This window comes from Vigna unguiculata, chromosome 9 (assembly GCF_004118075.2).
Source record: "Vigna unguiculata cultivar IT97K-499-35 chromosome 9, ASM411807v1, whole genome shotgun sequence".
Lineage (NCBI taxonomy): Eukaryota > Viridiplantae > Streptophyta > Magnoliopsida > Fabales > Fabaceae > Vigna > Vigna unguiculata.
In genome coordinates, this window is record NC_040287.1 from 40342807 (window position 1) to 40358181 (window position 15375).

At 32.8% G+C, this 15375-nt stretch overlaps 2 protein-coding genes across 4 annotated transcripts; both read right to left on the minus strand.

Annotated features, from left to right (window-relative positions):
* Positions 1 to 4932: 4932 nt before the first annotated feature.
* On the minus strand, positions 4933 to 6329 carry LOC114164205 (F-box/kelch-repeat protein At5g43190-like). Its single transcript, XM_028048782.1, has one exon. It carries the CDS (start codon positions 6295 to 6297, stop codon positions 5089 to 5091), a length of 1209 nt encoding a protein of 402 aa, XP_027904583.1. The 5' UTR covers positions 6298 to 6329; the 3' UTR covers positions 4933 to 5088.
* Positions 6330 to 7519: 1190 nt separating this feature from the next.
* LOC114163220 (activating signal cointegrator 1 complex subunit 2) lies at positions 7520 to 14018 on the minus strand. 3 transcript variants are annotated; one of them, XM_028047396.1, is made up of 9 exons: positions 13500 to 14018; positions 13145 to 13304; positions 12996 to 13057; positions 12375 to 12469; positions 11729 to 11842; positions 10830 to 10895; positions 9938 to 10035; positions 9303 to 9721; positions 7520 to 9066 (listed from the first exon to the last, which is right to left on the minus strand). In XM_028047396.1, the coding sequence occupies exons 1-9, from the start codon at positions 13837 to 13839 to the stop codon at positions 7871 to 7873; spliced, it is 2550 nt and encodes an 849-aa protein (XP_027903197.1). In that variant the 5' UTR covers positions 13840 to 14018; the 3' UTR covers positions 7520 to 7870. The 3 variants fall into 3 exon arrangements, with proteins under 3 accessions (XP_027903197.1, XP_027903198.1, XP_027903199.1); XM_028047397.1 differs by lacking the exon at positions 13500 to 14018 and having other exon boundaries at positions 12375 to 12458; positions 13145 to 13305; XM_028047398.1 differs by lacking the exon at positions 13500 to 14018 and having other exon boundaries at positions 12375 to 12458; positions 13159 to 13268.
* Positions 14019 to 15375: the final 1357 nt, after the last annotated feature.

Sequence of the window (15375 nt, forward strand, 5' to 3'; positions counted from 1 at the left end):
TTTTAGACTAATTTAGTCTTTCATTTTTTAAAATATATAGATTTAGTATTTTTAATCAAATTTTATTAAATTTATTTGAAATTTCAAATATATTTTATAATAATATAAACAAAAATAACATTAAAGTAAAAATGTGTCAACTAGTAAAAATAACTCAAATACAATATAAAATATTTACGAAACATCAAATAACTCTAACAAAATTTGATTAAAATGATTAAATTTACGTATTTCAAAAAATAAAAAACTAAATTGGTCCAATATTTTAAAATGGACTAATTTCAAAATTCATTTATAAATAAGCGAAAAAAACATATTTAATCACATTAGATGTAGCCATCGCGAAAACCAATAAATGATAACAATTTTAGAAGATTGAAAACCAAACAAATTCAAACTAACAACCGCTATTGGTTTTTGGAAACTAAAAATCAACCTAAGGACAATTAAAAATTTCCTTTTTATTTTTAAAATCTCAACAACTCAGAGTGAAGGACCCAATTTCGAAAGAAGACCGTAAGACGCGTATGAATTTAAATTAGATCGAATATAAGTTGATTTGTAGTTCACAAACAATAATTTTTCATTAATTTTTTATTATTTTGTTAAATTTGTTTTTGTAATTATTTATTATTTTTGTATTTCGCTGTTTTAAATATTAAAATATTATGAACAATATTTTAATAATTTAAATTTTATTTATTTTGTTTATTAAATTATGAAAGTTGATACTTTAATTTTTTATTATATCTTTATAATCATTCGATGAACCAGTGTTTTAATTGTGATGGAAAATAAATAAGTTAAGTTAATCAATTTTTTTATTAATATATATAAAAAAATAAAACATCTTTAAGTAAAACAATTCATAATCTATAAACTTGTTGGTTGAGTAGGATTATAAAATTTTTTACAAAGAGAAAAAAAGAAATAGTCAGATTAAACTAAGTTTAGCCTGCATAGTGAATTTGCCGCACTTTAATTCTCTACAAAAATGCACTCGTTGTTGCTTTCTATTTGTAATTTTTGTAATAAATAATTGTCTCTCTTCCTTTGTTTTTTTTTAAAATTTGAAAGTAATTATTTTGTTATTATAATTTTAATATAGAAAGAAATTAGATATGATAACAAAAATTACAATAACATGGAAAAAAATTTATAGTTTTAATTTCTTTACTATAGGTATCCTAGACATCGATTAAAAAGACTAATTCATTTATTAGTGATTTTTATGTATAATTTCGTCATTTTACAACTCATAACCAATTAATTATTAAATAATTGGCTTAAATACCTTTTTATCCTCATTTTCGTAGTGTTTGTTGCGGATGGTCCTCATTTTGACAGAATGTTTAAAATGATTATCATTTTTACCGAATGTTTAAAATGGTCCTCATTTTCGCAATTTGTGTTTTATTTGGTCATTTTTTATAATGTCGTTTTAATCATTAACAGAACATTGTACATGTGACACAGTTTGTATTAGGGTGTTTTACGTGTACTGTACATATGGCTAATTAACGTTAATTTTTCAATTTAGGGGAAATTTTGCAATTAGGGAAATTTCTTCATCTTCGTCTTTCTTGTACTGTACTGCTGAGAATGCACCAACTGTTAAGAATGCACCAATTGCTGAAACTGCTTAGAATGTACCAACTGCTGAAATTCAAACAACTCAACCACCAAGGAATGAAGTGGAGAGTCAAGCAGCACCACTACCAACACAAGAAGAACCATCTCAACAGTTTATGATGAAATTACAGATTAGGAGGAGACCATGATAGCAACTACAAACGTCTTAGTTATTTTTTGAAATTTCTGATGTAGATTTCATTATTGATGTACTGCATTTTGACTTTCCTTAAACTTCTTTCAATTTCACTTTTGTCAAAACATTGATGTAGTGCATTTTGATGAGGATGAATTAATGTTATGAATTTAACTTCTTTCAGACTTAGATCAATTTAATTTTTTTCAAGCTTAGATCAATATCACTTACTTCAATGCTCAGATTAAGATGTCATTTTTAACATGTTGGGACTAATATCAACATAATCAAACTAATTCATTTCTTCATTTAATAATAGTACAAAACAAATTGGACTTTAAAAGATTACACACAATAACAGTACGAATAATACAATAACAACACAAGTGAACCCTGTTACTAATTGCAGTCTCTTCTAAGCAACCTTCAATGACTTCTCCAAATCATCCAAATCATTAATATGCCTCATTTGTGTTATGATGATGACATCCTTTTCATCAACACCACCATTTGAAAAAGTTGTAGCCCACATTATTGGAACCATTACTCTGTAAATCAATAAACCAAAAATTAAAACCAATTTATTATTAACACAAAAATAAAAATAGATTGTACCCAAATTTTTTTACCAATATTCTTTGGAGTTCTTGTCATCCTCAAAGCTACCATCTCTCTGCAGCTACAAATCGGGGTTAATCTATTTCTTGTTGAACCACCAACAGTGCACGAAGTGATACAACACGGTTGCCTTCAACGATTACAACCAGAGGTAAAGGAAAAAGATTGGGACCGTAACATACCTATATAATGGGATTGCAGGAAGAAGAAGATTGCAGCAACAATTGGGAACGGAGGAACAAGATTTCCAAAACTCACCAACTGCCCAAACATTCCTTACCAAAACCCTAACTCACTTATTTATCCCCAAATACCTAATTATCACACATATACAGTACACATAATACACCCTAATACAAATTGTGACACGTGTACAATGTTCTGTTAATGATTTAAACAGCGTTATAGAGAATGACTAAATAAAACACGAATTGCGAAAATGAGAACCATTTTAAACATTCTGTAAAAGTGAGGACCATTTAAAACATTCTGTCAAAATGAGGACCATCCGCAACAAACACTACGAAAATGAGGACTAAAAAGGTATTTAAGCCTAAATAATTACGAGTGAATGTTTAATTCTTTTAATGGATTATTTATCTTATAATTAAATTTTACATTATTTTTTTATCTCTCTTAGACTTGACACTTTTATTTTTACTTTATTTTGATTCATTATACTTTTCTTTTCACTGTTTTCACCCACTGTATTCTTTAGGTTTTTTCTTGACGAAAAATATAAGTAATAGATGTTTGATTTAATTTTTTTGAAAAATAAAACTTTTTTAGTTTTATGACAGCACATCGGTGCTTTAAAGTCTTGATGTTTCATAAGAACGTGTATTGAAAAAGTGTTTAATGAATTTCAGTCAAGCATGGCGTGGTTCTTTAAAAGTTTTAAACTGATGTTTGCATTTGTATAAAACAACAATAATAATAGGTATAAATACACATTTGGTACCCAAACTTTTTCGAAAAGTTCAATGTGATACCCAAATTTTAGGAATGTTCAATTTGGTACCCCAATTTTTTAAAGAGGTTCAATTTGGTCCTCTCCGTTAAGTTGGAGTTAACACCGTGTCCGTACAAGACACGTGTCAAGCCATGAAATTTTTATTTTTTTTTAATTTTTTTTCAAAAAATTAATTTTTTTTTCAAAAAATTATTTTTTTTTCAAAAAATTTAAAAAACTGCCACGTGTCAGTTTATCATCGTGCCACGTGGCAGCTTACAAGCATGACACGTGGCAGTGTAATAGTTGTTTTCAATTTAGTACCCCAATTTAAATTTTTGGTTCAATTTAGTACCCAAATTTTTTAAAATGATCCAATTTCGTCCTTTCCTATTTGAGACCAAATTAGTAAATAAGCTTAATTATAATTTATTTAAACATGTTAAAATAATTGTTTTGAATTTATACATCAAATCACTACACCTAAATATTCAAATTATTTTATTTTTTACAAGTGTAAAAAATTTCATGTATAAAAAATTACAAAGGTTAAAATGAAAAAAATAAAATAATTTAAGTATTTAGGTGAAATGATTTGATGTATATATATTATAAAAAGTTATTGTAACATATATATATATATATATATAGGTTGTAATTAAGCTTATTTACTAATTTGGTCTCAAATGAAAGATGACAAAATTGAATGATTTTAAAAAATTGGGGTACTAAATTGAACCAAAAATTTAAATTGGGGTACTAAATTGAAAACAACTATTACACTGCCACGTGTCATGCTTGTAAGCTGCCACGTGGCACGATGATAAACTGACACGTGGCAGTTTTTTTAAATTTTTTGAAAAAAAAAATTAATTTTTTGAAAAAAAAATTAATTTTTTGAAAAAAAATAAAAAAAAATAAAAATTTCATGGCTTGACACGTGTCCTGTACGGACACGGTGTTAACTCCAACTTAACGGAGAGGACCAAATTGGACCTCTTTAGAAAATTGGGGTACCAAATTGAACATTCCTAAAGTTTGGGTACCACATTGAACTTTCCGAAAAAGTTTGGGTACCAAATGTGTATTTATACCATAATAATAATAAATGTCGGAGTCGTTAACATAGCCCTTGACATTTTCTATATATTTTAGATAACATATAAGATAAAAGGTTAATTGTGGAGTCTATTCAGCAAATAGAAATTTAAAAAATTGTGGAAGAATTAAAAAAATTATTCCAGTGATATATAATAATCAGATAACTTATATGAAGAAGAAAGACATTACATAAAAAATAAATACGCCAAGAAAGCTTTTAAAAAAATCTCTTCTATTAATTAAAAACAAAAACAATTCGGTTTGTTTGAGTAAAACGAGTTTAATTAATTGATTAAAAGGAAAATTTTCAACGAAGGTAACTATCAAAGGAAAATTAGTGATTCACAGCATCAAGAAAAAGATATCTCACACTAACGTAATTCAAAACCATGCATTTGGATAATCATGAACAGAAAGGAAAATGCTTACTTCATTTTTCTGCAATCTCGTTTGCAGTGAAGAAGATGAAATCAGCAAAATCAGAACCTTTCAATTCCCAAAGTTATCACAAAACACTTAAATGCATCATCATCATCATCTTCATCATTATTATCATACATTCACAACAACAGTGAGTTCATGACAACACAAATAAACAAAGCATCGAATCCAACAACTATGGCTACCGCATATAACCCAACAAGATAACTCAGACGGAAGCATAGAGCTTCGGAACAAAAGAAAACCACTTGAAACCACAGCTACACTTCAGAGGCAAATAGGGACACTTGGGAAGCCAATCCCAACTCCTTCTGGAAACACTGTAGTACAATATCTCCGGCCACATGTAACAGCAGACACAGATCATACCCTCATGCCAGAAGCAATAAACATGTTCATAGTTATGGTAACAAACCGACACAAATTTTCTGCACATAATCTCAGGCAACGCCACCACTTCCACCCAAACCCCTTCACTCGTTAATTCCCAAAGCCTGATACTTCTGGAGATCCCATCGGTTCCAACACCACCAACCAGATATAGTTTCCCCTCTCCGTCGTCATCACTGACCAGCCTCAGGAAAGTGAGTTGTGGGGGCAACTCAGCCACGTGGCTCTCCCACTTGCCACTTTCCAAATCGAAACGCACCACGGAAAACGGTTCCGGGGTGGTGAAGTAGAGGCCGCCGTGGAAGAAAGTACCCTGCTGGAGGCAACTGTCGTTGAGGAAAGCATGAAATCCCTGGAAGCGCCTCCAGCAGTGGTGGCCGGAGTTATAGACAAAGGCGGAGTTTGAAGAAAGGAGCACTAAGTTGTAGGTGAGAGGGGTGGTGAGAAAAGAGAGGTGGGTGAAGTGAAGAGAATGAGTTGGGGATGGGATGGTTCTGGAGGACTTGGCAAAGAGGTTACATACGAGAAAGGAAGAGGAAGAGGGGTTGAGGAGACAGAAAAGGCCACCGGAGGAGGATGCGAGAGAGAAGGAAGAAGAGAAAGGGAGAGAGGGAGAGATGGTGAGCCAAGAGGAAAGGTTGGAATCGTAGAGACGGAAGTAGAGAGGGCACTGAGGGTGTGAGAGTAAGAGAAAGGAAGAGAAGGGTGAGGAAGAAGAAGAAGAAGAAGATGATGATGATGAGTGTTTGGAGACAAAGGAAGGAGAGAAGAGAAGAGAGGAGAAGGCCTTGCAAGTGGGTCTGAGATTCAAGAGAGTCTTGAGAGGGAGTAACAGAAGTATGTGTTCCACAACATCAGGAGGTAGTTTGCTCCAGATTCTGGGGTCCATTGTTGTTCTTGTTGTCGTCGTCGAAGTGAAGGTTGTTATGTTCTTCATTTCATCGGAGTTTCCGAATGAAGCTTGTGTCTGTCTCCTGTAATAATAAAGAGAAGAAGGGTGCCTCCATCGTGTGGATGCGGCAGCCATGTGAGTTGACTAAAATAAAAATAAAAGTTTGAGGTACGACCATATTTGTTTTTTTTTTTTATACTTTTAATTGGATTATTAGCCCCCATTCGACGGCATATTAAATTTTAGTTACAGTCAAACAATTTATTTTAAAAAATCATATTTTTGATTGAAATAGAAATGTATTGTTGACAAATGTAACTTGCTTATGACACAGCTGAAGACATTTTAAGTTATTTAAAGGAGGAAATAATTACCGGGGATCACTGTTGATATGCAGTAATATATGTAAGAAGTCTACAAGAATGGCTTAGATTGCAACGTATATTAAGTTTTTTGGGAAAATCAAGGCTTGCTTTCATAAAATACTTCTTTTTTTGGAGAGAAACAAGAAGTTTTAACTATAATTATTCTTTTGACTAAAATGAGTTTTTATAATTGATTTCAATGATTGAAATTTGTAAGAATAGTTGAATATTTGATGGAAGAGTCAAAGATTACAATTATTATTGTTGCAAAGAAAGAAAAATCAAACATAACAAAAAAAAAGACAAGCAATTAAGTGTATGGACACATGTTTTTCTCGTCTCCCTTAATGCAAAAACTTGTAGTAGCATATGTTGGACACGAGTTTTTCCGCCTTTAAGCATGCAATTATGCGATCCCTAATCAGAAAATTATCACTATCTGAAGTTATAGGAGTAATTTGCATGTTAAAATAAACTAAAATTATATTCAGAATGAGATTGACACACAATTTTACTTTCAAAATTTTCTACACATGTTTAATATACTATAATGACATCAATCAGGGAAAACTTACATCTAATTTAGCTATACAAAAATCATAGCTGGTATGGTGGCTAAAGGAAACTATACCATTGTTACCTTAATGAAAAGGAAATAAATGATAAAATGCAAATCCTTGGACAAATTTCCAAACTAGTAAATTAAAGTAATAATTAGTGTAAATTAACAGTTAGAAGTTCCTTGGACAAACCTTATATGATGCAAATCCTTGGACAAATCGTTACAAGTTCACTAAAAGGAGGAATACGCAAAAGAATTAATTGCTCATCGTTGGAATGAAAATTAACAACTGATAATTAGTGTCATGGCGTTGTGAAAGGGTAAAGTCCTTTCTAAGGCACAGTTCACCGGTAGGGCGTGTTGTTTCCAACGTTAAATTTTGAAGTGACACTAGCTCGCGTACTGCCAGATGAACACCATTACACAATTATTGTGCAAGTGTCTAAGTTTTATTCATATGCCCTACCTGAAAGGAAATATTGGCTAAAAGAAACCCGAATCCTTCTAAACAAAATTCAATTCCGGGGTTGAGTTAAATTAACCTTTACAGACATTATACTATTGTGTATATTGTAGAGGATGTTGGCATCAAGATTGCCGATTGCACATTCGATAATGCCACTATGTATGAACCATGTAGAACATATCTATGTACCCAGTGGAACTTTAACCCTGCAACATATAAGGTTTGACATGTAGACAAAAGCCAAAAGGTTACCGAGCAGATGCATAAATATGGTATCTTGGCAAGCAAGAAATATGGAATGACTAACTTATGCGCTTAAAAACCGCTCACTCCAGAGAAATGCTTCTTCATGGATCGGTCCTTCTGGTGGTGATTGTTTCTTCCTCCTCCTCTGCCCCTCCCTCTCCCTCTTCCTCTACCCCTTTGATTATTCCCATCCACCTCAGAATCACCAGATTGTTGCACAGGCTGCTGATGAGATGCAATCTGTCTTCCACCTTCCTTCCTACTACCCCTACCAAAAGATTTGGCCGGAATCCCATTGCCTTCCATTTCAGAAACCTGGGGTTGGTTATCATCCTCCTTGTACGAATCCGTCAACTTCTTTACTGCTCCAAGAGGAAGGTTTCCGCCTCGTCCAAGGCCATGTATTAACTCTTTCTGAGCTTGCGTTACTAGTGAAGCTTCACCAGAATTTGCAACTGCTACCGCACCAGCCACTTTGTAGCTGTAATTCTTGCCATCCTTGACATAGTACTGTGGCTTTCTCCTGGAGCCCCATTTTGAATCATGGACATCTTTTACCGAGTTTCCACTATCTGTTGCCCACGATTTCCCTGATTTTGCATTTATTTGGTCACCAAGTGTCTCATTTTCTTCTAATCCAGAGTCTGCTACACTTAAACCCAAGTCATCAAAAGAGTCGTCATACTCGTCTTCATATTCATATTGTAAAATCATAGCAGCAGTTTTTGATGTATCTTTCTCGTCCTTATTATCCAGAATACTGCGATCAGGCAAATCAGTTCTAGATTTCCTTACAAATTTTCCTAGTGAAGCAGAGGATGACATCAATGACCCCTCTGTCTGTTGCTTCCCCCGGACAACATCTGGATTTGAGGATGCTGACGTAGAATCAATTAATTTACCTTTTCCTTTATCATTCCCACTCACGGTGGTAGGCTTGGCGGGTGGTAATGTCTCTAGCGAGGTGTCCAGTCTCTGCAGATCTTGATGAAGGGTCCCCTCTAAAATTCTTTGAATAACCTCTTCTGGATTCTGGTCATAAACCTCAAGACACGCAGCTAAAAATCCTTTACCGTAATCAGGGAAGAGGTCCCTAATTTGACTGATGTTCGACTCTGCAATTGCAGCATCTTCATCCGTCAGTAATGATTGGTTTTGGTTTGGCACAGGGACCGTTGCAGAATATGGGTCCTTATAAATCTGTTTCACAGAACTCATCATCCCGGATAGATATTGAAACTGTTCATTATCAATGAATATCCATCCTGCATCATAGTAACTGGATTAGAAAAGGAAAAGGCCCAAGCATATGCTACATTGCAAACATGTGGAAAAATGCAACGATTTAAAATATAATTTTGAAGGATCAGATAGATCTAGTTCCACCTTATATCTTATAAGGGAGAAATGGATTAGCTCTCTAAAAAATTTGCTAGATCAGCAATTTATGCTACAAATATATGAAAGACATGATATACTACTGTACAAATACGATCATTACCACTATCCTTTAATGTCTCAATCCCACTCAGTATATTGAAATTTCTTTCAACATCTTGAAGAAACGTTTCCTTCTGATGGCTTTCTCGAGAATGTGATGATAGTGAATTGATATCTCGAAATGTTTGAACAAGAATATCTGCTCTGATGACTGGGTCCTCTACATTGGCAGGAAACATCTTAGTGGCAGCTGGAAGAGGGGTGCTATCTCTGAACACTTCATCACTTAGATAGCACAAGTGCAATAGTTGCCAACCAAACTTTACCAATCTTATTTTTAACATCTTCAGACTAACCAAGATATTAGATGTTGTGCCATCATGTTTGTCAGAAAAAATCATACGGAACCCCTTTTGTAATGATGGAATTAGTGAATCATGCAATCTGGCAAGGAGGTTCAGCAGTTCCTCATTCCCATAACTAAACAAATTACACAGAAAATAAAAAAATCAAAGTCTTGAAGGAAAATTTTAAATTGGCAAATATTAATCATCTATTCTATTTAGATAAACTAACCAACACAAATATTTTACGCATGATACACCAAATGCAATGTTTGATAAGTCATTTCCATTGAAATTTATCACATTCAATCTTCAGTTATCATAAAATTCAAGTTTCAGAGGTAAAGGATACCTCATTTCAACTGGACAAGAAAAGAATACAGCTGCTGGTTCGTATGCACAAACAAAAGAATCCATTGATACAATTGCATCATTTATAAAGTCCATCACCTATAAAAAAAACGGATGGCATAATTATAATGCAGCATATTTTGAACAAGTACATAAATTGTGAATAAACTAAATCCTACATTAGCAAAGGTATGGAGGGAAGTAATTGTACTCAAATTTCTATTTGCATGCGCTGAGAGACTGTTTTTGGGTTGAAGCTCCTGACTAGTCGGTCACCAGGGTGCAACTTTATCATTACACCAAAACTCGACCTCAATCTAAATGCTATATAGTCTTAAGAAATTATGGCAGGGACAGTACACAACTCCCTGGCATGTCATTTTCCACACCAAAATTCTAGTTCAATAGCCTTAAAATATGGCAGTAATTATTGTCTATGAAATATCTGACATTGTGATAAAGGGGAAATATTATTTACAATTGATTTGATGTGGTCAATGCCAATGCCATAAATTCAAAGTTTTATTTAGCTATGGTATAAAAATGTCCACGGTTAGCTGGATTATGCCCAAGAAGGTTTCTGGTATTGGATGATGCAGTTAACAGGTAACTTCACATATAAAGGGGAGAGTAACTTGGAAAAGAAAGTTGGTCATTCAATCTAGATAGAAGCTCAACTCAAATGCTTAAGAGCGCATGAGCTGACCATTCTCTCTGGTATTCCCTCACTCCACTCAACTTTCTTAGTGGGACTAAGCCAATCAGTTATCCCCATGTAGAAAATTACAAACTTATAGATACAGAATTTGAATCTTCTCATATCTGCTTTATCACCCCGTAAAAGAACATTGGGTATTTGGGCTACAACTCGGTAAAAGAATAAAGTAACTCACCTCCAGCAGATCAGCTTGAAGAAAAGCAGCATTGTGTTCATCCAGATTTCCAGAAGAAAATAAAACCTGCACATAATCCCCAAACGAAAGCTTTAATTTTCATTGTAATTTTCTCCTTTATACCATAATTATAAACATAAATTTTCCATCAAGATTTAGACATCCATTCACTTATAAATAGTTTTCTGAAAACATTTCTATCCATTAATGCATTCTCCATAAGTCAAATAACTTATAGAAGGAAGAGAAAAAAGGTCATCGTCAGGCACATTATTGGTCAACAGGATGTTCAAAGGGAACTCGAGAAGAAAAGTATAGGAGTCATTCTTAAATACTATATCTTCTAACCTAAAAATGATGAATTAATAACTTAACTTAAATATATAAGATCAAAATATGCATGTTCTATACATCCAAATAATACAAAAACAGAGATATATGCACCTGGTACAAACCAGTTCTCTCAACACATCATACCAACAAATCCAACAAATTATTGTTAATTATGTATCCGGTAAAGGTGATTTCCTCTCCCCACCTTTTCTTTGGAAATGTTTGGAGGCATGTGCCTGACCTAGATTATCCTTTTGTTGTGTTGAAAGTATAAGTTCTAATAAAGAATCAAGAAACTATGGCATAAAATAAATAAGATTACCCTTTTTAAGTCTTATGAAATAAAACAGTTTGTTGGACGTCAAAATTAAACTTATCAATTTAACAAATAATATGATTCAGGACGTAACACATACTTTCCATAACAAGAACAAACTAGATTAATATTCTCACCAACAAAAAAAAAATTATCTAGTTAACCAAAAGACAGTATAAAACTCAAAGCAGAAAACAAAGTAATCAACATGATGGATATTCGGTTTCACTGGGTCAAATTACAAGAATACCTCCAATGATGAACTGCAACGTTCATGCATTGTGCTGACAATTCCTAGAAAATGGGATATTACTGCAGTCAGATTATTATGGAGCCAAGGTTGAGCATTGAAGGCGTTTCTGACCTGAGAGACAAAAAAGAGAAAAGTAAGCAAGTAAAGTTAAATGCACAAAAAGGAAGTACTTAAATTCCACAACAAATCTTACATAGAACTATCCCTTAGATTGAGATGGCTAAAGAACATAGTGTACGGGTGTAATGCAGACAAATTAAAAAGGTTGGATTAGTATCCTTCAATATTTTTAATAACGATTAATTAAGTAATTGGACCTTTCAGAGAAGGTATAACTCAACTCAAGTAAACCAAAAAAACTCAGAAATATGAGGAGTAAAATAAGGCAGAGAAAACAAACATTGTCATGCATTCTATTTCACAAGCAATAAGGGAAAACGTCTTAATGAGCTTCATCTATTATTTTGTGCAAATAATTTAATAAACCAAAAAAGAAGTATCAAAGATATAAATATACAGGGGCCTAAGGCTCCTCACTTCACGAAGGTACGGGGAAGGGTAATTGTACACAGCCTTTCTGTTGCATATTCAAAGAATCTATTTCCTTATACCACTTAATATACTATCAAACAGAAATTCTCACCAGTGATCTTGTTAATTCTTCATTTTCATGATAGTATATGGCACATATATCCAATAACTTTGGCAATTCAATCAACTTTTTCTCCTGCAAAAGAACTACAGGCAAAATTAGTGAACAACGGTGAATCACTATACAGAAAAGATAAAATATAAGGTAATTGCTCGACAAGAATCCACAGTGGAAATTATTTTCCAATCAATGCAAATCATGTTTTATTATTATACCCTAAATGCATTCACTACTGATAAATTAAGCAACATGCCATACATATTTTTAGAGAATCAAATGCCACCTTTTCCAGGGACTGAATTTTTATCAACTATAAGTCAAATATGGGTGTTTGGAACCATGTCCATAGAGAAAAGAAACACGAGTTCTGACACAGTACCAGACACTCCCTATTTCTTGTATACACATAAAATTTATAGAACACGTACAAAAACGTTGTTCCAATGCGAGATCAACCTCTGCCTGGGCCAAGACATACTAATGAAGCCCACACAGTATGTATGCGTGCTGTGCTAACAAAGTAATTAGTAACAAAAAAAAAAATGCTGTGGTGACTCAAACAAAAAAATCCGTCATTGTCCACAGCCTAAAAAAGGTCAAATGAGATCCCACCTCCATGGTCTCTCAAACTGAGGGCATCGGCAGGTCGAGCACCAGGGTCTTTATTCGAAGAACTGCAATGCACACACATTTACGAAAAATCATAGATAAAGAAAACACAGTCCAAAACAGAGCATCACTCCAACTCATGAGAAACTTACATGCGATACAATACCATGAAAACGCGGCGACTCAAATCCCGCTCTCCAACAATAACACCAGCGACAATCCCTTTAACCCCGCGATGAGGGAAATCATACCACCTGCTTCTAAATTGCAAGAAGCTGTCCAAAAACTCATGTAGGGAGGTGTCAGCAGCCACTGCAAATACAATTAAAAACATTGACACGAACTTCACACAACAATTCCAAAGGTAAAAACATTACAGCACACAATTCAATGGCAAGTTGAATACTTTCAGTATACACGGTTAGATAAGATTAGATTGAGGATGAATGAAGAAATAAAAAATATTATTTTCTTAGAGAACGAATGAAGAATAATTGAGTGAAGTACCTTGCGTCCAGAATTGCTTAGGTTTGCACTTGAGCAAGCGTGACAAGTGTGTGTTCAAAAGATCGACGACTCTCTGAGATTCGAGGGGATCCAATGCTCCATCTTCGGCGCCAAGACCCGCCGCCACAGCCTCGTCTTGTGGTAAGTATTTAACGAAATTCCCATTCTGGCCTCTGTTTGGGGCTCCGCTAGTGGTGGCGGGGATGGATGGTTGGGATTGTCTGAGAGAGGTTGAGAGGGTTGGATTGGGATTTTTGGGGAGAAAGTTGTTGTGGTTATGGGTTTTGGTGAAACCCTTGTTATTGTTGTCTTGTCTTCCCTGACCGGATCTATTCGACATTTGAATCGGAAAGGATCGAGCGAAGTGGCGTAAGAGATGGGTGGCGACGGTGCGGAGTTGCTAAAGTGTTGGAAGTAAAATTGAACTCGTCGCTACAAATACAAAACGTTAACTCAGTGTTGGGTTGGGTTCAGTTCATTCAGAGCGTGGGTTTTGTTTATGTGTAATACATGTATTTCTCAGCTCGTGTTTTATTTTCTTCTTGCAACTGCCACAATCATCATTTGCATAATCCATCTTATCTCTTTTCTATTTTTTATTATTATTATTATTATTATTATTATTATTATTATAATTATAGATATGTTTGTGTGTGTATTGATTATATTAATCTATTAATTTGTGAATACATCCTGATTTTACCTATGAAGTAGTAGTATAAGCTAATAAAGTAGAAATAAAAGTGTTTTTGTCCCTTCCATTTCTCTTGATTTTAGTTAGGGTACACCTCATGATATGAATTTGTGTTCGATGTTGAAATTTGATTGGGAAAGTTTCTAGACTTTAGGAAGATTTCTTTTTTTTAATTGTTCTTAATTTTTTTATTTTTTCTGATGTTATGCTTGAATAATATGATATAGCTCAAACAAAATAAATATTAAATGCAAATTTTTTAACTACAAAGTTTTTTATTTAAATGATAAAGTAATATTTTAAGTAACGGGTTTTATTGTTCAAGTGATAACTCATTCAAACGATGAGATAACTAAATGTAATTTGTGTTTTATTATATAGTATCACTCAATTGATATTTTTTTTTTATATTTTGAATATATTTTAGTTTATCTATATTAATTTTAAATATGTAAATAGTTGATGGTTTTAATGTATTGATATTAAGATAAGTGGTATGATATTGTGAATAGTATTTTACATGTGAAAATCTCGTCTAACTTGAGTTGAGTATTATATAGATACTAGTCTTTTTATCCGTGCAATGGACGGGTTTTTTTAAATGTAATATTTTTTATAATAGGAATTGATTTTGTATTATTATGACAAGACATTCAAAATTCATTATCAATTCAAATCATTTAAAATAAAAGTACATGAATAATTCAAACCATTTAAAAAAAATAAAAGTATATAATGTGGTGAAAATTTTGACATACATTAATGTGGATATCCAGTACATTCTTCTCGGTTATACTTTCATATAAATTTACTTAACACTTCTTATGAAACTTGTCTAGTCCGAATTTTTATATATGAAAGTATTTAAGTGGTGCTTTTATTTCTATAAGTAAGACCAAATTTAAAATTGATATATGGGTTATATATTTGTATACTATTTTCTACTACTTTACTATATTATATATATATATATATATATATATATATATATATATATTATGTAAAATAAATTGAGTGATGGTAAAGTTGTATCAGTTATATTATCACAAAAAGAAATTCACTGAAAAAGAATGAATTAGAGTATCTCATTAGTATTTTTATGAAATAGTAACTCTTAAATATTTTATTTTTAAATAGTTAAATATGCTTTTGATACATCACATGTATAAGATTAGCAAAATA

Excerpts from the sequence above, each read along its gene's own strand:
- LOC114164205 (XM_028048782.1), bottom strand. The coding sequence starts at position 6,297 with ATGGCTGCCGCATCCACACGATGGAGGCACCCTTCTTCTCTTTATTAT.
- LOC114163220 (XM_028047396.1), bottom strand. The coding sequence starts at position 13,839 with ATGTCGAATAGATCCGGTCAGGGAAGACAAGACAACAATAACAAGGGT. Across the intron at positions 12,470-12,995 it reads CAGTTTGAGAGACCATGGAG|TTCTTTTGCAGGAGAAAAAG; the intron begins GTGGGATCTCAT and ends TTTTGCCTGTAG. Across the intron at positions 9,067-9,302 it reads TGAGACATTAAAGGATAGTG|GATGGATATTCATTGATAAT; the intron begins GTAATGATCGTA and ends ACTATGATGCAG.